The sequence below is a fragment of the Cervus elaphus genome, chromosome 31 (assembly GCF_910594005.1).
Source record: "Cervus elaphus chromosome 31, mCerEla1.1, whole genome shotgun sequence".
Lineage (NCBI taxonomy): Eukaryota > Metazoa > Chordata > Mammalia > Artiodactyla > Cervidae > Cervus > Cervus elaphus.
The window spans coordinates 37,862,775-37,887,982 of record NC_057845.1 but is presented as its reverse complement, the minus strand read 5'-3'; the positions used below and the strand labels follow the sequence as shown (position 1 = coordinate 37,887,982).

The 25,208-nt window shown below is 38.8% G+C and overlaps 2 protein-coding genes across 6 annotated transcripts in view; one reads left to right on the top strand and one right to left on the bottom strand.

Annotated features, from left to right (window-relative positions):
• Window positions 1-1,969, top strand: part of STX19 (syntaxin 19) — a 44,041-nt gene extending 42,072 nt beyond the window's left edge. Inside the window, exon 3 of the mRNA XM_043892645.1 lies at window positions 379-1,969. Coding sequence (XP_043748580.1) covers window positions 392-1,276 — 885 coding nt within the window. The 5' untranslated portion in view covers window positions 379-391 and the 3' untranslated portion in view covers window positions 1,277-1,969. The remainder of the gene's footprint in view (window positions 1-378) is intronic.
• Window positions 1-25,208, bottom strand: part of ARL13B (ADP ribosylation factor like GTPase 13B) — a 78,676-nt gene that overhangs the window by 35,598 nt on the left and 17,870 nt on the right. For 3 of the 5 annotated variants that reach the window (XM_043892637.1, XM_043892636.1, XM_043892638.1), the window contains 2 exons: window positions 24,215-24,285; window positions 13,155-13,404 (listed from right to left, as the gene is read on the bottom strand). The exons of 1 other annotated variant lie outside the window; for it this stretch is intronic. In XM_043892637.1, the coding sequence (XP_043748572.1) occupies window positions 13,155-13,404; window positions 24,215-24,269 (305 nt within the window). In that variant the 5' untranslated portion in view covers window positions 24,270-24,285. The remainder of the gene's footprint in view (window positions 1-13,154; window positions 13,405-24,214; window positions 24,286-25,208) is intronic. One more of the 5 variants, XM_043892639.1, reaches the window with a different exon arrangement.

Here is a 25,208-nt window from a genome sequence, read left to right as displayed (position 1 = left end):
ATCTGGTCAAATCATCCATTCTAAGATAAACCTTCCTAAATCAAGAAAAGTCTATTCTGTGGCAGTATCATGATACTGAAGAACTTACTTTGGGGCAATTATTTCTCTATCACTGCTTACTCAGCTACTTTACACAACTGAATAGAAGTCACAGAAGCCATGAATTATGCAAAGTAATTTATAAGACATTTTACATTACTTTTCCTAGTTGAGTAATCTTTATGAGAAAATTCTTATCAATTTTTCTTATTTTTAACCATCTTCTCAGAAAGCCATGAGGATTTTTCCTGTGAGATAGATGTAGCTATGTGAAACCAACTGCTACTGGGGGAAAACACCAATTTTTTCTTTGTTCAACACAATCATTTTTGCTTTTAGGAGAAAAGAGAAGATGAAAGACCGACTTCAAGAACTGAAGCAACGAACAAAGGAAATTGAGCTCTCTAAAGACAAGGATGTGTCGACTACAGAAGCAGAGGAACAAGGGGTGTTTCTGCAGCAAGCTGTTATTTATGAAAGAGAGCCTGTAGCTGAGAGACACCTACATGAGATCCAAAAACTACAGGAGAGCATTAACAATTTGACAGATAATGTTCAAAAATTTGGGCAGCAACAGAAAAGTCTTGTGGCTTCAATGAGGAGGTTTAGTCTACTTAAGAAAGAGTCTAGCATTGCGAAAGAGATAAAAATCCAAGCAGAACACATTAACAGAGGTTTGGATGATTTAGTAAAAGAAGTTAAAAAGTCAGAGGATGAAAGTGGTCCATCATCGGTGGTCACAAGGATACTTAAATTTCAGCATGCTGCGATGTTCCACCATTTTCAGCAAACTATGTTTACATACAACGACACAATAGCAGCAAAACAAGAGAAGTGCAGGACATTTATTTTCCGTCAGCTTGAAGTTGCTGGAAAAGAACTACCTGAAGAAGAAGTAAACGATATGCTTTATCAAGGAAAATGGGAAGTTTTTAATGAAAGCTTACTCACAGAAATCAGTATCACTAAAGCACAACTCTCAGAGATAGAACAGAGACACAAAGAACTGGTTAATCTGGAAAGCCAAATAAAGGATTTAAGGGATCTTTTCATTCAGATATCGCTTTTGGTAGAGGAACAGGGAGAAAGTATTAACAGTATTGAAATGATAGTCAATGGCACAAAAGAGTACGTTAACACTACTAAAGAAAAATTTGGACTAGCTGTAAAATACAAAAAAAGAAATCCTTGCAAGATATTGTGTTGTTGGTGTTGTCCATGCTGTGGCTCAAAATAAAGGAGCTATTTTAGAAACTTCTCCAGTTTAGAATAAAGGATGTTCTATAATTTACTGTCTCATATCACTCTTCTTCATTTCATAGAGCTACTCATAAACTTTCATCACTATTAAGTTATAATTTTCCCCTTTCATTCTTACCTACTAGAATGACAGAAATTTATCAAGCTAGTAACATAAAACAAGTCTTCGATTATTAAACTAAATATAGTATATTAGCTTCAAATTCATGGGTTAACTATTAAAAATGAGATGAATCATCTTAAGTTTCTAGACAGATAACAAGCTCTATCACATATTTTTTTGTAACTTTCAATGCCTTAACAAGATAAATGTCAATAAATGAAAACTACTTAAACAATCCTTCAGGTTCATTTAAGAGCATTTTGGTAGTAAAGAATTGTATAAGATAAGACTTCAAGGAGTGCTATATTGAAGCAAAATCAAACTGGAAGCTGCATAAAACCTTTTGTGTTCAGATAGGTCAGTTAACTCAGTGGTCAACAAATCCTAGGGAAACCCAACTATTAATATGTACTCAAAGAAGAGTCTAGTTGGTAACCAGGAGCTGATTCTAGCTTAAGGCCTAAAAAGCTAAGTGAAGGAACTGTTTTCCTTGGATCCACTCAGGACACTGTATTACAGATTAAGAAAACTGTTAAATAAAGTAAAAAATAAAGGTAACTGTATTATTCTTGGAAGTTTCTCCACCACTTTGTTGTGAAGCCAGGCAGTAGACTAGGGACTAGGGATACACTCTGAACTAATGTGGGGATAGAGTTTTGGAACTAATATTCTAGTGGAGAAGGGATATAACAAACATAAATATTAGACAATGTTAAGCTCTTGGCAGAGATTTAAAATAAGGGTGATGAGATAGAGACTGTCAGAGTGGCTTCTTTTGACTGGGTGGTCAATATAGGCCTCTCTAAAAGGTAATGTAAGTGAAGACCTACGTGGTGAAGACAAGGGAAACATTTACTCTAGGCATATGAAACAAACAGTACAAGACCCTGAGGAGACCATAACTTACTCCATTCAAAGAAGAATGAGCAACACAGCTGTACCTGTGGGGAAAGAGCAGGGAGGCAAGAGGTGAGGTTAAGAAAGCTCAGCAGGGGCTAGATGTAAAGCTCTGGAGTCGGAAGTTCCCAGCAAGTGTAATGAGGGCAAAGCCCTCGGGCTGTTTCTGGCCTGGTAATAATGTTATGTAATTTATGTTCAAGAAAAATCATCCTGTCTACTGTAGGAGAATGGGTTAGAATGGAATTGAGGACAGGTGAATAGAGTACCAGCTCATACATATAGAACACAATTAAAAGGCTAATGCAATAGTCCCAGTTAAGAGATGATGGAGGAGGTTTGGGCTTGGATGGGAGGGCAGGTGGTGATGGTGGAATCAGCAATACTAATACTTAAGGCTGATAAACAACATACTTGCGATGTCCCAGCATTGTTCTAGTAATATTACAATTTTACCAGTAAGAACACTGAAGCACAGCAAGGTTAAGTAACCTAACTTGGGCCACAGAAACTATACAGAGAACTGGGATTTCAACCAAAGCAATATGATTCCAGAAAACAGTTCTTAATTACTATATGCCATGTTGCAGTCACGGGGAAAAAATCAGACTAAAATATGATAGATTTAACAGCTATAATCCAGTCTACTGATTGGATTATAATACCATTTATAATCAGAAAAGACAGAGATGAAGGTTTCAAAACTATAGGTGAGGAAGAAATCAAGAAATTCTATTTTGGCCAAGAGAGTCTGAGATGACCATAAAATGTCTAAGTGAAGGTTCCTAAGATACTAGTTACATCAGGAGGAACTTTTGGGAGATGCCAAAGCTATAGATTTAGGTCATCTGAGTAAGTAAAATAAGGTCTCAAAAGTATCTAGATGCAAAAGACTGGAAGGCCAGAAAAGAGCCAAAAAAGTATTTTAAAATTTGTATTTAAAGGAGAAGAGGAGTTTATGAAGAGACTAAGAAGAGACCATCAAAGAGGTAGGAGGAAAACCAAGAAAAGGACACTGTAATGAAAAAGTATTTAAAGAAAAAGTTATAGTACATGTACTTCTGCTCAATGTGATGTGGCAGCCTGGATGCAGGTGAGTTTGGGAGAGAATAGCTGTAGTGTTAATTGCTCATTTGTGTCCGACTCTTTGAGACTCTATGGACTATAGCCAACCAGGCTCCCCTGTCCATGGAGACTTTCCAGGCAAAAATACTGGAGTGGGTAGCCATGCCCTCCTCCTGGGGATCTTTCTGACCCAGGGTCAAACCCGGGCTCCTGCATTGCAGGCGGATTCCTTACCATCTGAGCCACCAGGCAAACCCTGGGGGAGAATGGATCCATGTGTGTGTGTGGCTGAGTCCCTTCACTGTCCACCTGAAACAATCACAACATTGTTAATCAGCTAGACCCCAATGCAAAATACAGAGTTTTAATTTTTAAAAAAAAGGAAAAACAAAGTTGAGGAAATAAAACAAAAAGCTTAAAAACAAAACCAAAGTTGAGGAAATAGTCAATTTTGGATAAAATAAAAACAGCAAAGTAACAATGGATTTGGCAACATAGAGATAATTTGCTGACTCCAACAAGAGCAATTTCAAGGAACTGTAGGGATGGAAGCACAAATGAAGTATGCTGAGGAAAGAATGTGATATAAAAATGTATACACTATAGGCAGTTCTTTGCAGAATTTTGAATAGAATCCTATTAAAATGAGAAAACAGGTAGACAGAGATGTAGAGTCAAAAAATTCCACAAAACACCATAGCACATTCTGCTGATGGAAAACATCCAGGGAGAGAAACTCAGTATAAGAAAGGGAAGGGGTAATATATAATAGTAGAAAGGGGTGGGATCTAGAGTAAACACGGAGAAGCTGACCTTAGATAGGAGTAGAAACACATCTTCGATATTATAGGAGGGAAGGGAAGGTTAGGAATAAAAGCAGATACCTGACCAAATCTGGTGGTGGGAAAAATGAGAGAATTCTTATATGACAGTTTTCATTTCCTTAGAAAACCATGGGGCAAAATTATAAACTAAAAGCTCTGTGGAATTAAGGAAGAACAGAAATATCAATATGTATGTGTATCTCCTAACACTATAAAATAATTTTAATTTATAAAATATAAAGAAATTGATGAGGTTTATACTTTGCTAGTTACCAGCACTACCAGCGGAGAAGGCAATGGCAACCCACTCCAGTACTCTTGCCTGGAATATCCCACGGATGGAGGAGCCTGGTAGGCTGCAGTTCATGGGGTCGCGAAGAGTCGGACACAACTGAGTGACTTCACTTTCACTTTTCACTTTCATGCATTGGAGAAGGAAATGGCAACCCACTCCAGTGTTCTTGCCTGGAGAATCCCAGGAATGGAGGAGCCTGGTAGGCTGCCGTCTATGGGGTCGCACAGAGTCAGACACGACTGAAGCGACTTCGCAGCAGCAGCAGCATTACCAGAGACAAAAAAGTTTCCTGTAGATCAGCTTCAAATGTTTCAGTTCAGTTCATTGTGTCCAACTCATTGCGACCCCATGAACCACAGCACGCCAGGCCTCCATGTCCATCACCAACTCCCGGAGCCTACTCAAACTGATGTCCATTGAGTCAGTGATGCCATCCAACCATCTCATCCTCTGTCATCCCCTTCTCCTCCTGCCTTCAATCTTTCCCAACATCAGGGTCTTTTCAAATGAGTCAGCTCTTCGCATCAGGTGGCCAAAGTATTGGAGTTTCAGCTTCAACATCAGTCCTTCCAATGAATGTTCAGGACTGATTTACTTTAAGATGATATGGTTGGATCTCCTTGATGTCCAAGGGACTGTCAAGAGTCTGTCCCAAAGCTGTGCAATATCCTTTTATGTAGTGCCTTACTGATACTTGTTTAAAATTGTTCCTAAATTGTTTATCATGAAAACTAAGAAAATCAAGTACTATTTATTATTCATTAGCATAATTATATACAGATGGTTTCAAAAAGAGCAATTTTCTATAGTAATATTTATATCTGAACATACTCATTTGAATACAAGACAATCACAGAAAGATTCATAGGACAGCGATATATCACATATATCACAGGCTTCAGCAATATGTGAACCATGAACTTCCAGATGTTAAAGTTGGATTTAAAGAAGGCAGAGGAACCAGGGATCAAATTGCCAACATCTGCTGGATCATCGAAAAAGCAAGAGAGTTCTAGAAAAACATCTATTTCTGTTTTATTGACAATGCCAAAGCCTTTGACTGTGTGGATCACAATAAACTGTGAAAAATTTTGAAAGAGATGGGAATACCAGACCACCTGACCTGCCTCGTGGGAAATCTGTATGCAGGTCAGGAAGCAACACTTAGAACTGGACAGGGAACAATAGACTGGTTCCAAATAGGAAAAGGAGTACATCAAGGCTGTATATTGTCACCCTGCTTATTTAACTTATATGCAGAGTACCTCATGAGAAACGCTAGGCTGAATGAAGCACAAGCTGGAATCAAGACTGCCGGGAGAAATATCAATGACCTCAGATATGCAGATGACACCACCTTTATGGCAGAAAGTGAAGAACAACTAAAGAGCCTCTTGATGAAAGTGAAAGAGGAGAGTGAAAAAGTTGGCTTAAAGTTCAACTTTCAGAAAACTAAGATCATGGCATCTGGTCCCAACACTTCATGGCAAATAGATGGGAAAACAGTGGAAACAGTGGCTGACTTTATTTTTTTGGGCTCCAAAATCATTGCAGATGGTGACTGCAGCCATGAAATTAAAAGACACTTACTCCTTGGAAGGAAAGTCATGACCAACCTAGACAGCATATTAAAAAGCAGAGACATTACTTTGCCAACAAAGGTCTATCTAGTCAAGACTACGGTTTTTCCAGTAGTCATGTATGGATGTGAGAGTTGGACTGTGAAGAAAGCTGAGCACTGAAGAATTGATGCTTTTGAACTGTGGTACTGGAGAAGATTTTTGAGAGTCCCTTGGACTGCAAGGAGCTCTAACCAGTCCATCCTAAAGGAGATCAGTCCTGGGTGTTCACTGGAAGGACTGATGTTGAAGCTGAAACAGCAATACTTTGGCCACCTGATACAAAGAGCTGACTCATTTGAAAAGACCCTGATGCTGGGAGTGATTGAGGGCAGGAGGAGAAGGGGACGACAGAGGATGAGATGGTTGGATGGTATCACTGACTCAATGGACATGAGTTTGTGCAAACTCCGGGAGCTGATGATGGGACAGGGAGGTCTGGGGTGCTGCAGTCCATGGGATCACAAAGAGTCAGACACGACTGAGTAACTGAACTGAACTGAACTGATATATCACATACAATTTCATTGTTATACTTCAAAAGCATCCTATTACACAATAAAAACAATTTAACTAATTAGCTGCTGAATATATTGTTTATTCACATACAACAAGTACTAAAAGTAGCCATTTTTTCCTTCAAATTACCTTAAAAGAAAAAATTCTTAAGCATTAGAAGCATAATATTAGGAAGCTACTGGCTCAGAGAGTGTGCAATAACAAAAATAGTGAAAACTACTTTGAGTACTTGGACTCATTCTTACTAAGCCATGTCAGTTTCTGTAAATCAAAAGCTTCATGTAGCCTGAAATCACACAAGATACTTTAAAACTGGCTCTCCTAATTCAATCTACCTAGGCACCACATATCAGCAATCGATAGCAACTATTCATTTCCACAATCACAAGCACAGAACACTAGTAAAAAACTGCACTAGATGCCTTAAATACATTATTTCAGAATTCATGTACTATAAATATTAAAATCCTTATTTACAAGTGGAAACAAAGAAGCTCAGGATGATTAGGTAACCTACTCAGGCCTGGTTGACTCCAGAGCCCATGCTTTCCCCTATACCAGTAGATCCTAATTTCTGCTGTGCATCAGAGAGACCTGGAAAACTTGTGGAAAAAACAGAAGCATCCTTGGCCCTGCTCTAAAAAATATAGTCTGGTCTGATGTTGATACCAGGTGATTCCTAGATAACATCCTGCTGCTTAACAACACAGTCAACAGGTTTTTCTTCGTTGTTTTGTTTTATAATAGAGCGTGTTGGGACAGGGGAGGGAAAGGATATGAATCTCTACGGGTTCTTGGAGCATAAATTACTTGAGAAGTCAACCAGCTAAGAAGCTTTACTGTAAACTAGAGCTGCTATAGTGAAGCTGGATGCCATAAGAGACAAAAGGTGGCCCTCAGCAAGGAAATGCAGAGGTAAGTCAACAGTGTAACTAAATAAGGTTGATAAAGATGACAGCTTGGTAAGTTTCCACTGAAAAAAAGACATCTTAAGCCAATGGGCACTATAAAGTGAGTAGAGGTTTCAGATAGTAAATTAAGGGACTCACCACTACAACTAAAGATCAAGTGATTAAATGATATAGGTTGTCCCCACTCCCATACTTAAGGGTTTCCAGAATTTGACAAAGGACCCAGGTTCTCCTATTTCTCATTGAAAGATGTAACTCTGTAAAAGTACATTTGACTTAAATTCTAAGGACAGTGTTAGGATAACCCATAACCTAATTAACTTCTCTTGGGCACTTACAAGAAAAAAATAACACTCAAACTAAGTTTTCCATATTATTGTCTAGAAGAAAGCTGAGTTAAGCAGGTATATAGAAGCTGAAAACTCCCCTTATCAAAAAATGATAAAATCCTGGTTATTGTTTCTCCTAATATGAAAACTCACTGCCATCTTTTTTTAACCTCTTTGGTCATGAAATCCTTTAGGAATTTGACGAGAGCTAGAATCTGCTCTCAAGGAAAATGCACAAGCACTCAGGACTGTGTATGTGATTACAGAAGATCTGGGGAAGCCATCCATGGTACAGAGACCTCTAGGTCAAAATATTCCTTTTCCCTGAAATGTTCATAACATCTAGTCAGATTATAAAAGAGATATTATGTTTTCTCCCCTGAGTGAAACTGCTATACATTTAACACTTTTGTTCTGTAGTATCTAATTTATGAGGTTTGACTAAAAGTTAAGTTAGGTCATATAACTCCACAGCTAAGCAGACAGTACATAAGGAGAAAGAGGCACCATTCCAAGAGTTCAAGTGTGCTAACACCAGTAAGAATTGTTATTATTCTGGGAGGAAATTTTAGCCTTGGATCTCCAGAGTCATTTCAGTTGGCAGTATTAGGAGATTCAACCACAAAAAGTGAAGGGTAATTTACATTCGCTCTAAGGGCAACATTTAAGACTATATTAGAAAGAAGAGATACAGAAAGAATATGCGTCTTCTTATAACATTAGTGTAACCTTGGGTTGCTGAAAATTTCAACTTAAGATGTTTAAAATACCTAGCTCAGTCGCAAGGAATCAACAAACAGTGCCTTGTTTTATTGACAGAAAACTTCTATGGTGGATGTTGAGTTTAAATTTTGAAATTACTGCTGATTTCAGTGCTATTTATACAACTGCTTGTTTACTTTTTCTCTTGGAAAGGTCTTCTTTATCTGACTATGTAGTATTAGGGCTTTTAATAAAATAAGTTCTAAATGGTTAAAGCAAGCATGTGTATGTGGAGGGGAATGTGAGGGTAGATAATATATTTCAAACCTTAGTTAATTTGAGTACATTGTTTTCGTTTAGTCCCTAAGTTGTGTCTGACTCTGCGACCCCAGGGACTGTAGCTCCCCGGGCTTCTCTGTCTATGGGATTTCTTAGTCAAGAACGCTGTCATGGGTTGCCATTTCCTTCTCTGAGGGATCTTACCAACCCAGGGATCGAACTCACATCTCCTGCATTGGCAGGCAGATTCTTTACTGATGAACCACAAAGGGAACCCAATCAGAGTATAGGTTCAAATTAATCTCTATAATAGTAGATATGAGAGACAAGAAGCTTTCTATTCTAGGTAAATACACAGCTTAACATCATAATATTTCTTATCTCAGAGCAGATATTTACATCATATCTTTTTAATTTCTTTAGAAGAAATATAAATCACTTCTACCTTTGTACTGAAATGGATTTTTGGCATAGACTGTACTATGGTTCACATTATAATATACAGCTGAATACAATATTTTACAGATACTTTTATTAAAGAAGAGGTATTTAACCATTAGAGCTTCCCTGGTAGCTCAGCTGGTAAAGAATCCACCTGCAGTGCAGGAGACCTGGGTTTGACCCCTGGGTTAAGATCCCCTGGAGGAGGGCATGGGAACCCACTACAGTATTCTTGCCTGGAGGATCTTCATGGAGAGAGGAGCCTGGTGGGCTGCAGTCTATGAGGTCACAAAGCCTCAGACACAACAGAGTGACTAAGCACAGCACAGCATTTACCCACTAAGTCCAAAGAAGTGAAGTGACTGGCCAGGGTCATAAACAAATTCACAATAGCTCCTAGAATCCAGGTTCTAGACTCTCCATCTTCTCTCTAAACCCATGTTTTTTTCAACTTTTCACCACTTATTTCAGAGATTTGACTAGAATATTATGCTGATTAAGAACTTCCAAGCTAATAAAGCACAGAAGCCTAGTGATCTATGAATCTGACCTTTCCAGAGAACCCTCAAGTCTGTGACATAAAATGAAATGTGACTGAGACTTTATGTGCAACAACACACGCTGTCAGACCAGGTTGCAGAATCGAGTCAGGCAGAGCTGGAGAAGTGTCCAGGACCTGCCGTCATCGTCATCTACTCTGCTTCTCCTAGCATGAATGAATCCTGCTCTGCCAATCTGTGATTTTGTTTTTCCTGATAAGATAATTCTCCCGGTTTATTCCTTCTGTGGAAGGACTGAATCTTCTTAGAGGTCTGCTGTTCTCTGTTTGCTCATCATTAGAGGATGGGAAGAAAAAATTATCAAGGGGTTGAACTGAGTTCTCAGAGGCTTTGCAGGTCCTAAATCCACTAGTTGAGGCTCAGAAAAGTGGCAAGCAGAAGAAATTAGATGCCATAACTGGATTTTTCAGCTAAGAAGTCCAGACGTCCGTGGGCAAGAAGGAGGCAGCTGTGTGCAACAAGGAGCACTGCAGTCAGCCTCGTAATTTCAGTAGCCTTTCCTCCATCTCCATACCCACTAGCCCAGAGCATGGACTTTAGCAGGGCTCTACTGGAGGCCCTTTCCACTTACTAGACACTTACAACCCTTTCCATTTGCTTTTCAATGCCATGTCTATTATATGCTATAGTTATTATCAGTCAAAACACAGACTTTCCCATCTGCAAGGAGCTATGAAGGCAACCTGGACTCAGGAAAAGTAAAATGATCAAATCTTCATTTAAAAAAGAGCTCTCAAGTACTTTATTCTTGCATTGTTTCACTTATGAAAGCATGTACCTGTTCTGTGATTTGAAAAATATCAAATAAAAGGGCTCCTGCCTTCAATGTAGAGGAGAGCTTAGAGAACAGGCAAGATGCTAGCAGGGAGACTGGTCTGGAGAGTAATCAGTAACACAAGGGAGAAGTGAACAAAGGTTGAAAGGAGTTAACATCAAACGGAACTGAGAGGAGTAAAGAGACTCAGATATTAAAACAGCACCATCAATAAGACAAACACTGTAGGTCAGAGACAAAAAGGTAAACAGGAGAACTTTCAAATGTGGGGCTTAGGTGGACATTAAAGAGGGGTTTATAAGCAGCAAGAAGGGTGGGATAGAAAACTGTGTATGTTATATGAACACTGCATACATTGCATGTTTTACAAAAATATGCACAGGACACTCATCAAAATGATAGCAGGGGCCGGCTGTGCATGATAGGCCAATCACTTTTTATCCTCATTCTTTCTTACATCTTCTAAATTTACTAAGACTATGTACTTTCTGGTAAACTGTATGTATTTTTGAAGCACACACAACTCAAAACTTTAGCCTAATTAACAAGAATTCTACAGTTGTAAAAGTCCCTTAAGAAAAACCATTCAGATGACGAACCATTCTGTGTTTCATAAACATATTATATGATCTATAATTAATTCTCATGTCTTTGTGAGATCTCACTGACAGTGAAACTGTAATGGTGAGCGACCACTGTACAGACACTTACCAACTGCATGCCGCTGCCTCAGGGTTTTGCCACATACACATGCATGACTGACTTACTTCCAGCGTCGTCTTCTCAATAAGAGCTACTACGGTTATTTTAAGAGCAACATGCCCGTCACCACCGCCACTACGGGATTCCTGATCTTCTTTTACTTGTTTTGTTTTCAATATACTTATCACCTAATGTACAATACAATTTATTTATTACATTTATTGTGTGCCTCACCTCCAAGAATGTAAACTCCTGAGATCACATGTGGAGTTTTATTACTGCTGTTCTCAAATGGATCCCTATACCTAAACGGATCCCTATACCAGAACAATGCCTAGCATATAGTGGATGCTTAACAAATATTTGTTGAATTAGTACTTGTATGAGTGAAAAAAGGCACGAAAGAATACATGAAAAAAAAGAATAAATAACTACTAGATTAAAAAGCATACTCAATTATTTTACAAATGAGCATCAGTTGTTAGTACTCTTTATAAGTCACTGGTTCTCTGCTTCAACATTTGTAGAGACTAATTTAGCCTATGGGGTTCAACAAAGTTTACTCTTTGTATTCATGTCTATTAAAGTTTCTTTCAGATTCAATAAAAGAATTAATTATATCTATCAAATAACTTCTCTAATTAGTTAAAAGTATAAAAATTAAATAGTATAAGCTTAACAATAAATGGTACTGTAACATTTTATTTTCTGTAATCAGAGTTTTCAGACCGCATCATTTAAAAATGTTCACTTATTACTGAGGACCACAGGGACAGTTTGCTTACACTTTCCCATTTAACCATGTTGATAGGTTGCTTGGTTTTTTGTTCTCTTTTTCAATCATTGGTTATGAATTACAAGAGAACAAGAGAAAAGGACAAGAAGGCGAGAGCACACATACCACTCACTCCGATTTTAAGAGCAATTTCAACTACTTTTCACTTGACTACGTCTCAAAGTCATAGCGCCACCTTGTGTTTACTCTCGGGAAATGCTATGAGGGCAGATAGTGCAAAAAAGCTTTGTCATTGAATTTTTTTTTAATGTTTAAGCAGCTGAACAAAATGATGCTAAGCTTATGACTAAGTTGATAATCACACAGATCACACGCTGATAACGACACAGATCACACGCTGATAATGACACAGATCACATGCTCAGTTTGGAAATATAAAAGTAAAAACTGAGAAATCAACGTGGCATTAGAAAAATAAACCACCTAAGTAAGTTTCAAACAAGAATACTCAAGGGAAAAAAAGAGGCAAAACCTAAATGTTACTAAAAGAGGAAAATAAATTGAAAAACATTTTAGAACCTCATTAATAGACCATCTGCAAAATTTGACAAGAGTAAATTATCAAATAAAACAAAGAGTTTACACTTGAAAATCCAGCAGATCTAATTATAAGATTTCTTCATTACATAGCCTCTGCCCTTAATCCCTACAGACAGCATTATAATAAAGTCTTGGTATATTAACAACTCCCAGTAAATTACATACATTTGATTATGTGAGAGTGTGACAACACTTTTTCAGTGTTTTGTAACCTAGGGAGATTTCTTTAAGGACTAATGCTGCTGCTTCTATGTTTACAATAACACCAACATCGCGCACAAGCTTAGTCACTCAGTCGTGTCGACTCTTTGCAACCACATGGACCCACGAGGCTCCCCTGTCCATGGGGATTCCCCAGGCATGAATACTGGAGTGGACTGCCATGCCCTCCTCCAGGGGATCTTCCCAACGCAGGGATCAAACCCGGGTTTCCCCCAACTGCAGGTGGATTCTTTACTGTCTGAGCCACCATGGAAGCCCAACACCAACATTACTTACACCAGTATAGGCTTTCCGGATATCCGAGGGTGTCTCAGCACTTCTGACATTGTCTCTTTTGTTTCCTCCATTCTTTCTTCATCACTTGAATCCACAACAAATATTACCCCATAGGACTCAGCATAGTAATTCTTCCAGATTCCTCGAATTCTTTTTCCACCTCCCAAGTCGAAGATGGTGACTTCAAACTTTCCTTGTCTAAGGTCAATTTTGGAAAATCCAACAGTAGGAGCTACATCTTCAGGATACTCTGTTTCAAATGAAATAATCAAATGAAAAAGAATCTTTAGACTTCAAATTAGTAACGCTAATTTAACTTCACAACTTAAATGGCATAAGTGTATTATTCATCATATATTAGTACTAAATAGAATGTTTATTATTTGTTTACATAATAAGCATTACATCTAAGCAAACTGGTTTGGAGGAAAGATAGGTACTATAAAATATCCAATTAGAATTTACACTCCTTGCAGACAGGGCTTTTTGTTTGCTTATTGATTTTATTGCTATAACCCCAGGTCCTAAAATAATGCCTACAATATAACAGGTACTTAATAAGTATTTGTAGAATAAATAAATGAACCTTTGCTTTAAGGCTACAGATTCTCTAAGTTACAAACAATAAATATTTCAACTTTCAACACCACGGCCATCCCCAGGGACCATTACAACCCATGTAGAGTTATAAAGAAAAACTAAACATTTAGAGAATAGTTTAAAACAACCAAGCAATGGGAGAAGCTATGAAGAGCATGGCAGAAAGCAAGGACGAACCAGAAAGCCTCTGGATGAAAGTGAGAGGAGCGTGAAAAAGTTGGCTTGAAACTCAACATTCGAAAAACTAAAGTCATGGCATCTGGTCCCATCACTTCATGGCAAATAGATGGGAAAACAAAGGAAACAGTGACACACTTTATTTTCTTGGGCTCCAAAATCACTGCAGACGCTGACTGCAGCCACAAAATTAAGATGCTTGCTCCTTGGAAGGAAAGCTGTGACAAACCTAGTGTCTGTGTGTTAAGTCACTTCAGTCATGTCTGACTCTTTGCGATCCAATGGACTGTAACTCACCAGGCTCCTCTGTCCATGCACACTCAGACATCATATTAAAAAGCAGACATCACTTTGACCACAAAGGTCCATATAGTCAAAGCTATGACTTTTACAGTGGTCATGTATGGAGGCGAGAGTTGGACCATAAAGAAAGCTGAGCACTGAAGAATCGATGCTTTGGAACTGTGGTGTCGGAGAAGACTCTCGAGAGCCCCTTGGACTGCAGGGAGATCCAACCAGTCCATCCTAAAGGAGATCCATCCTGGGTGTTCATTGCGAGGACTGATGCCGAAGCAGAAGCTCCAGTACTTTGGCCACCTGATGCGAAGAGCCAACTCAGGGAAAGCACCCTGATACTAGAAAAGATTGAGGGCAGGAGGAGAAGGGGGCAACAGAGGATGAGATAGTTGGATGGCATCACTGACTCAATGGACATGAGTCTGAGCAAACTGTGGGAGATAGTGAAGGACAGGGAAGCCTGGCGTGCTGCAGCTGATGGGGTCACAAAGAGTTAGACACAACTTAGCAACTGACAACAATGAAGAGTATGGGACCATTCCTTTTTAATTTGAATAAAAGCTATAATTGGAATAAAGAAACTTACAAGGACAGCTTGTAAATGTAAAGAGTAGATTTTATTTTTTTCTACAAGAAAAGAATACAGGATATTTTCATAAATTATAACTGAATTGCTTTGTACGTCTGCATATGACAGCACAAAGAAGTACAGGATATATACAATTATAACTGCCAAGGAATGGTAATGACAGTAAGAGATTAAAAAGATCACTAAGGTTCAAGCCTTGAACTAGCAGCTGAAACCTAGACCTTAAAGCTAGGTTGAATTTAAACAGTCAGATCAGTGATCTAAGTAACAGAAATGGAAAAAGCAAGACGTACAAACAAGTTGAACATTGTAGTTGGAGCAGATCTTTAATAGTGAATGTACACTGAAGAGGGTTCTGAAGACAGAGAACTGGGAGCCACAGAAGGCATTTCAGCAGACCAATAATATAATTGAGATGACTAAAAAGGAAAAAGGAAAGAGAAGTCGCTCAGTCGTGTCTGTCTCTTTGCGACCCCATGGACTGTAGCCTACCAGGCTCCTCCGTCCATGGGATTTTCCAGGCAAGAGTACTGGAGTGGATTGCCATTTCCTTCTCCAGGGGATCTTCCCGACCCAGGGATGGAACCTGGGTTTCCCACACTGCAGCAGACTCTTTACCCTCTAAGCCATGGGATGACTAAAGTAGTCCTTTATCGAGATTCATATTTGTAAAAGTCTCTAGAACTGACTGAAAATGAGAGTGAAAGTCACTTTTTAGAGAGGTAAGAAAACAAAACAAAAACAGAAGCACAGCAAAAGAGAAGGCATGAGCGATGAACGATGCAAGTGACTCAACAGTTACAGAGAAGAGTTCAGACTTCACGTCTGTCTCCTCCATTCGCTCACCACTGTGTTTGTTACTGTTTAGTTGCTAAATTGTACCCAACTCTTTGTGACCCCACGGACTACAGCCCGCCAGGCTCCACTGTCCACGAGATGTCTCAGGCAAGAATACTGGAGTGGGTTGCCGTTACCTTCTCCACATCATCATGGAATTCACAACAAACATTACTCCCCTGAACTTTGCTTATAAAGTCAATACAGTGACCACAAACTACATGAGGATTTCAAAGTTAAATCAAACTTAAATAAAAAGCTCAGTTCCTCAGTTGTACTAGCTGCATTTAAAGTACTCAAGAGTCACATGTGACTGGTGGCCCACCCTACTGGACGGAGCCAATGCAGAACATGTCCATCATTGCAAACAGCTCTACTGAACAACACTGGTTTAGAGGGTATTATCATTCTCACATTCAGCAAAACATTTGCTACTACAAAAATAAATTTGAAAGGCATTTGCTTCTAGGCTTAGGTATGACTGAGAAACAGACTTGCAATGTACCATTGCCTGTCAGCAAGCATCTACTACAGTTTAGACAGCTCCCTAGAAAGTTAATAAAGACAATCACAAGTCACATTTTTAAAAGACCTGCCTTATCTAGAGGGAGGAAAAACCAAGTTTAGAAACAATATAAGCAGACATATATTCCAAAACAGAATTATACTAGACATTTAAAAATGTGGATCTAGTCCAGACCAGAATTTGTTTCACAGTTAACACAGACAGCTGTCTCTAAGTACAAATTGAAAGGTACCCCCCTCCCCGAAATTATCAGCGAAAATAAGTCAACTGTCCTGAGGAAGAAATAAGAGAAATAACACACTCAGAATACCTACTCAGTACCAGAACCTTGTTGGGGATAAGAAGGTAAATATGAATAAAATAGGGGGGCTCCCCTCGTGGCTCAGACGGTAAAGTGTCTGCCTACAATGCGGGAGACCCGGGTTCAATCCCCGGGTTGGGAGGATCCCCTGGAGAAGGAAATGGCAACCCACTCCAGTACTCTTGCCTATAAAATCCCATGGACAGAGGAGCCTGGTAGGCTACAGTCTATGGGGTTGCAAAGAGTCAGACACGACTGAGCGACTTCACTCACCCTCAAAAAATATCCAGTACACTTCAGAGACATGATATTAATGGAAATAACACAAGAACCTATATGTTCTGTGAATAAGTCTGGAGGGGACAGTGTAAAGGTGTAATAAACTACATGGTTATCTTCTAGTCAAATTCATCTGCTGAAACCCTAATCCCCAATGGTAATGGTATAAGGAGGTGGGGCCTTTGGGACGTAACTAGGTTTCAGTTCAATTGCTCAGTTGTGTCCGACTCTATGTGACCCCGTGTACTGCAGCATGCCAGGCTTCCCTGTCCATCACCAACTCCTGGAACCTACTCAAACTCAAGTCCATTGAGTCAGTGATGCCATCCAACCATCTCATTCTCTGTTGTCCCCTTCTCATTCTGCCTTCAATTTTTCCCAGCATCAGGGTCTTTTCCAATGAGTTAGTTCTTCACATCAGGTGCCCAAGTTTCAGCTTCAGCATCAGTCCTTCCAATGAATATTCAGAACTGACTTCCTTTAGGATTGGTTAGATCTCCTTGAACTCCAAGGGACTCACAAGAGTCTTCTCTAACACCACAGTTCAAAAGCATCAATTCTTTGGTACTTAACTTTATGGTCCAGCTCTCACATCCATACATGACCACTGGAAAAACCATACCTTTGACCAAATGGACCTTTGTGGGAAAAGTAATGTCTCTGCTTTTTAATATGCTGTCTAGGTTGGTCATAGCTTTTCTTAAAAGGAGCAAGCATCTTTCAATTTCATGGCTACAGTCACCATCTGCAGTGATTTTGGAGCCCAAGAAAATAAAGTCTCTTGCTGTCACCATTGTTTCCCCATCTATTTGCTGTGAAGTAATGGGACTTGATGTCATGATCTTGGTTTTCTGAATGTTGAGTTTTAAGCCAACTTTTTCACTCTCCTCTTTCACTTTCATCAAGAGGCTCTTTATTTCCTCTTCACTTTCTGCCATAAGGGTGGTGTCATCTGCATATCTGAGGTTATTGATAATTCTCCCGGCAATCTTGATTACAGCTTGTGCTTCTTCCAGCCTGGCATTTCACATGATGTCCTCTGCATATAAGTTAAATAAGCAGGGTGACAATATACAGCCTTGACATTCTGCTATCCCAATTTGGAACCAGTCTGTTGCTCCATGTCCAGTTCTAACTGTTGCTTCCTGATCTGCATACAGATTTCTCAAGAGACAGGTTAGATGGTCTGGTACTCCCATCTCTTGAAGAATTTTCCACAATTTATTGTGATCCACACAGTCAAAGGCTTTGGCATGGTCAATAAAGCAGAAATAGATGTTTTTCTGGAACTTTCTTGCTTTTTCTATGATCCAGCAGATGTTGGCAATTTGATCTCTGGTTCCTCTGCCTTTTCTAAAACCAGCTTGAACATCTGGAAGTTCACAGTTCATGTTTAGATGAAGCCTAGCTTGGAGAATATTGAGCATTATTTTACTAGAGTGTGAGATGAGTGCAATTGTGTGGTAGTTTGAGCATTCTTTGGCATTGTCTTTCTTTGGGATTGGAATGAAAACTGACCTTTTCTAGTCACGTGACCACTGCTGAGTTTTCCAAATTTGCTGACATATTGAGTGTAACACTTTCACAGCATCATCTTTCAGGATTTGAAATAGCTCAACTAGAATTCCATCACCTCCACTAGCTTTGTTCGTAGTGATGCTTCCTAAGGCCACTTGACTTCACATTCCAGGATGTCTGGCTCTAGGTGAGGGATCACACCATCGTGATTATCTGGGTCATGAAGATCTTTTTTGTGCCATTCTTCTGTGTATGCTTGCCACCTCTTCTTAATATCTTCTGCTTCTGTTAGGTCCATACCATTTCTGTCCTTTATCAAACCCATCTTTGCATGAAATGTTCCCTTGGTAATCTCTAATTTTCTTGAAGAGATCTCTAGTCATTCCCATTCTGTTGTTTTCCTCTATTTCTTTGCATTGATTGCTGAGGAAGGCTTTTTTATCTCTCCTTGCTCTTCTGTGGAACTCTGCATTCAGATGGGAATATCTTTCCTTTTCTCCTTTGCTTTTCACTTCTCTTCTTTCCACAGCTATTTGTAAGGCCTCCTCAGACAGCCATTTTGCTTTTTTGCATTTCTTTTCCATGGGGATGGTCTTAATCCCTGTCTCCTGTACAATGTTACGAACCTCCATCCATAGTTCATAAGGCACTCAGTCTATCAGATCTAGTCACTTAAATCTATTTCTCACTTCCACTGTATAATCATAAGGGATTTGATTTAGGTCATACCTGAATGGTCTAGTGGTTTTCCCTACTTTCTTCAATTTAAGTCTGAATTTGGCAATAAGTTGTTCATGATCTGAGCCACAGTCCGCTCCCAGTCTTGTTTTTGCTGACTGTATAGAGCTTCTCCATCTTTGGCTGCAAAGAATATAATCAATCTGATTTCAGTGTTGACCATCTGGTGATGTCCATGTGTAGAGTCTTCTCTTGTGTTGTTGGAAGAGGGTGTTTGCTATGACCAGTGCGTTCTCTTGGCAGAACTCTATTAGCCTTTGCCCTGCTTCATTCTGTACTCCAAGGCCAAATCTGCCTGTTACTCCAGGTGTTTCCAGACTTCCTACTTTTGCATTCCAGTCCCTTATAATGAAAAGGACATCTTTTTTGAGTGTTAGTTCTAAAAGGTCTTGTAGGTCTTCACAGAACTGTTCAACTTCAGCTTCTTCAGCATTACCAGTTACTAGTTACTACTGATATCTTAGAACATATATTATGGGAGTGGGTCTGGTAGGTTCCTTCTATTATTAAATTCTAATCCTATTATCCTAAAATGTAACTTGTGGGAGTGGGTCTGGTAAAATTTTACAACCTTGAGACATTATTTTGATTTATTGTAATAATTAATTAAAAAATATATAATTCCCCTGCTAAAGACTAGTGAGGGGGGCACTCTCTGACCCCTTCTGATGTCTATGTTAGAAGCTTTCTCTGTCCCTTTTTCACACTTTAATAAAACTCTGCTACAGAAAAGCTCTTGAGTGATCAAGCCCAAAGCTAAATCTTCTTCGGAGATCAAGAATCTGACACCGTTCACCATAAGCTATCACTGTTAAATGTTTAATTGGCTTTGGAGGCTGTGGAACTCTGATATGTATAGTATTTGTCAATTTTCATGCTGTAAATACTACCGCTATGGCCAACTTGAAATTACCAATATGAGGCACCTGACCATAAAGTTGGGTGAAGAGGTACCTAATTGGCTTTCCCTGATTACATGAGCCAATATAAGTAAGTAGGAATACCACAGGTTCTAGCCAACAGCCTGTGAACTATGGTGGCTTCTGGTTCACACACTTTAGAAAAAAAAAAGGAGGACAGCCTCCCTTTATCCTTTACTTCTTCCTTCTGGCTGTAGTACATATGTAGTATTGAGTCACCCTGGACCAGGTGGCAAGGGAAAATACTAGGAATGGCAAAGCAAATATGAAAAGGAACTTGAGTCCCTAATGCCATACAGCTACTATGCCGACCCTAGACTACTTCTGCCTGTGCTGTTACATGAGAGAGAAATAAATTTCTACTTTGTTAAGCCACTGTTATTTTAGGCTTGTTAGTACAATCGAACCTATATCCTATTAATGCAATCGCTTTGACAGCCATGAAGAAGAAAAGATGAATGAATGAAATGAAGATAGGGGAAGTACTTTTAGATTAGGAAACTGTAATAAAATCATAGGCGAAACACTAGAGTTTGGACTTAGCTGATCATAATACAGTAAGAGAGGAAAATTATCTCAAAAGAAAGGAGGAAATATATAATAAAATTTTCATTTAATAAAAAAAAAAAAAGATAGAGAGAAGAGCCAGAAATAAGCTAAAGAGTAGAAGCCGTGGGAGAAATGTTTTACAAAAACAGCTTACTATACCCTAAGGCATAACTCAAATGGGACACCAGAACAAGTAAAACTGCCCTTGGGATTTATAGTAGGAGAGGTAGAGAGATATAAACAGAGGAGCAGTTAAGCACTGATACACGTATTATATACAAACAGGAGTAGACAAAAACAGTAGTAGCCAATTGTGTTCACGGTGGTGATAAGGGCAGTAGGAGACCAGAGGGGACTTCATAAAGAAGACTACATGACAAACAAGTGTCTTTAGAGATAAGTAGATATTCTGTCTTTAAAGAAAAGTTTATTTCTCTTTAATAAGGCAAATGGGAACAGTATAAGCAAAAAACAAAGGCATCAAAAGGCTCAATCAAACCTATATGCTAAGAAAACTCCCAAGTAGTTCTATATAACTGGTTTCTTTAGAAAAGAAAAAAAAAAGGTAAGAAATTAGTCACTGGAGTAAAAATGAAGAACAAAAACAGAGTCAGAAGGCAGCTCAAAGTTGAAGGCAGCTTTGACTTTTTTGTTCATGACGTGACAACTTGAACATTTTCTAAACTCAGAAAATGACACTGATAGATATATGGAGGTGGGATTTAGAAGAAAAAGACCTGATGGAAAGAGGATATTCTAAGTACATCCAAATAATGAGATGGATTTATTAGCAAGTTCCTAGATCCTGTTCCCTTGAACCTAAGGTTTTGTAGGAATAAAAGAGAGGATGTTTGGATAAGCCTTCATGGACTGCAGGCCAAATCTGGATAGCCACCTGTTTTTACATGGCCCTCAAGCTAAGAACATGCTTTACATTTTAAAATAATTCCAAAACAACTCCCAAAAATATTTCATAACACATCAAATTTTAGTGTCTATAAGGAGAGTTTCATTGTAACATGGCCATGTTCATTTTCTACATACTGACTATGGCTCCTATCAAACCACTGTGTCAGAACTATGTAGCTGGGAATGGGACCGTAAACTCTCAGAATCTAAAATATTAGTATTTACTATCTGTGATTTCCCCGGTGGTCCAGTGGTTAAGACTCCATGGATTCAATCCCTGATTAGGAAACTAAGATCCAACATGCCATGCAGTATGGCCAAAACAATAAATAAATTTTAAAAAATAATAAAATATTTACTATGTGGCTCTTTACAGAAGAAACCTGCAAAACCTGATTTCAATTCAGTTCAGTTCAGTCACTAAGTCGTGTCCAACTCTTTGCAACCCCATGAACCACAGCACGTCTATCCATCACCAACTCCTGGAGCCTACTCAAACTCATGTCCATTGAGTCGGTAATGCCATCTAACCATCTCATCTTCTGTCATCCCCTTCTCCTCCTGCCCTCAATCACTCCCAGCATCAGGGTCTTTTCAAATCAGTCAGTTCTTCATATCAGGTGGCCAAAGTATTTGAGTTTCAGCTTCAACATCACTCCTTCCAATGAACACCCAGGACTGATCTCCTTTAGGATGGACTGGTTGGATCTCCTTGCAGTCCAAGGGACTCTCAAAAGTCTTCTCCAACACCACAGTTCAAAAGCATCAATTCTTCTGCACTCATCTTTCTTTATAGTCCAACTCTCACATCCATACATGACTACTGGAAAAACCATAGCCTTGAATAGACAGACTTTTGTTGACAAAGTAATGTCTCTGCTTTTTAATATGCTGTCTAGGTTGGTCATAACCTCCAAGGAGTAAGTGTCTTTTAATTTCATGGCTGCAGTCACCATCTGCAATGATTTTGGAGCCCAAAAAATTAAAGCTTGTCACTGCTTCCACTGTTTCCCCATCTATTTGCCATGAAGTGATGGCACCAGATGCCATGATCTTAGTTTTCTGAAAGTTGAACTTTAAGCCAACTTTTTCACTCTCCTCTTTCACTTTCATCAAGAGGCTCTTTAGTTCTTCTTCACTTTCTGACATAAAGGTGGTGTCATCTGCATATCTGAGGTCATTGATATGTCTCCCAGCAATCTTGATTCCAGCTTATGCTTCTTCCAGCCCAGCGTTTCTCATGATGTACTCTGCATAAAAATTAAATAAGCAGGGTGACAATATACAGCCTTGACGTACTCCTGTTCCTACTTGGAACCAGTCTGTTGTTCCATGTCCAGTTCTAACTGTTGCTTCCTGACCTGCATACAGATTTCCCAAGAGGCAGGTCAGGTGGTCTGGTATTCCCATCTCTTTCAGAATTTTCCACAGTTTATTGTGATCCACACAGTCAAAGGCTTTGGTATAGCCATTGAAGCAGAAATAGATGTTTTTCTGGAACTTTCTTGCTTTTTCGATGATCCAGAGAATGTTGGCAATTTGATCTCTGGTTCCTCTGCCTTTTCTAAAACCAGCTTGAACATCTGGAAGTTCATGGTTCACGTATTGCTAAAGCCTGGCTTGGAGAATTTTGAGCATTACTTTACTAGTGTGTGGTATGAGTGCAATTGTGCGGTAGTCTGAGCGTTCTTTGGCATTGCCTTTCTTTGGGGTTGGAATGAAAACTGACCTTTTCCAGTCCTGTGGCCACTACTGAGTTTTCCAAATTTGCTGACATATTGAGTGCCCCTGATTTAGACGGTGACAGTTCTTCGAGGATATAACATAAGTGACAGCATGAGGGGGTACAAAAAGCCTTTAGAAGACTGCTTCAAACAATAATATATAGTTTGTTGGACTTCCCTGATGGTCCAGCGTTCAAGATCCTGTACTTTCAATGTAGGGGGGACAGGCTCAATCCCTGGTTGGGGAACTAAAATCCCACACGTCATGAAATACGTACCAAAAAAAAAGAAATTAACATATAGTTTGTATCTAACATTATAAAACAGAATTGGGGGTGACAAAACATTTTTTTCCAACAAGTTTTGCAAGGTGTCAATTTTCTTTCATAAACTTCCCCAAGTAAAAGTTCCCTATTTGTCATGTATGATATCTTGTTGCAACATTTATTTTCAGGAACAAATATACGTTAGGTTTTTTCCCAATTCATACCTTTAAGATGCATGGCTCATGCTACATCTTCCGGGTACGCAACAAACTCACTAGTACAGCAACTTCTATATTATAGTTACAGAGCATTAAATTAACACTAAATAAATAAATCCAATGAGATGTAACATAAAGGACATAAAACCCTTCAATGTATCTTTAACGTAATTGTAAAAATTACACATCATATTGGAAAAAAAAAAAATCAAGAGATACAAAGAAGCTGTCCTGGCTATCTATGTTTCTACCTCTCTTTCACTGAGTTGTAGCTCTTTAACTAAATTCTGGCCAAAAGAATGTAGATAATATGCATCCTTAATAGCAGGGGCATGTCCTTTTTACACTTTTTCGTTCCTACTAGCTAGAAGACAGCTATGACTCCTCCTAGCTGACCAAAGACCTCAAGGAGCCTCCATATCTTTGCATTCATTCAAATCTGAAACAGAACAGGCTGGTACTATTAAGCCAGAGTCTATTCATCATATTAGACACAAGTACACTAAGAATATAAAATAATAGAGTACACAATATCTCTACCCAACGAATATGTAATAAAACAATTTAAATAAATAAATCAGAATAATTTAATAATAATTTTTTTCAGCTTACCTCCTTGGATTCCCTTCGCTGTTGCCGTTTTACCAGCATTATCAAGTCCCAACATCACAAGAGTCACCTTTCTTAAAATAATAAAAATTAAAAAAAATCACCTTCTGAGTGAATTAAATATGGGGGGGGGGGGATAAAGGCAAATACATTCATCCAAGCAATACTTAAGAAGCAACTACTATGTACAAGTCAATACGCTGAATGCTAAGGGGTACAATGATGAACAAAATATATATTCAAAAAGCAAAATTCTTGAAAAATACCTGTGAAGTGCCATCCTTTTGTTCTCTAAGCACAAAAAAACAGAAACTGTACAGTAGATAACCTGAAGGACAGAGAAGAAATAAAGGGAAGAAGAGAGAAAGGGGGAGAGAAAGATGGATTCTAGAACATGAGTTATTTATCACATCTAAAGACTCAATTTTCTAGTTAACTGAATTCTAACGATTAGCAAAAGTTTGTTTTTTCCAGTGAAATTATATAAGAAAAGAATTAGGTTAGGTTCTATACACTACTAGTACACTCAGTTGTTTTTCTATATGTAGCACCTTACCAAATACAAATCTTATAGTACCGTAACATGATTATTAACATAAGAGCTAATGTATTTTAAAAGAGAGTTCTTCAATTAGAAAACTTAAAATGCTTCTGATGATATAGCTAAACTTCACAGAGTAAGGGAAAAAACACAATCCAGTTCAATCTTACAACTGAAGAAACATCAGCCTAGAGTCATAAGCTAAGACAATGAATTGGTTACAGTCAGAACCAGAACCTAATTCACCTAACTTCTAGGAACTTCTTAAACCTGGGACAGGTTATAAAGGAACAAACCTACCACACAGTTCCTAGTATCCTGGGGATTCAGTCCAGCACTAAAGCCCATTTCTGTTCCAGGCTTAATGACTGCTTAGTATAGCAAGTGGTGAGACCACTTATTAACACCACACACTTGGGAATAGAGAGAGAAAAGTCACAGTAAAACTGGGCCACA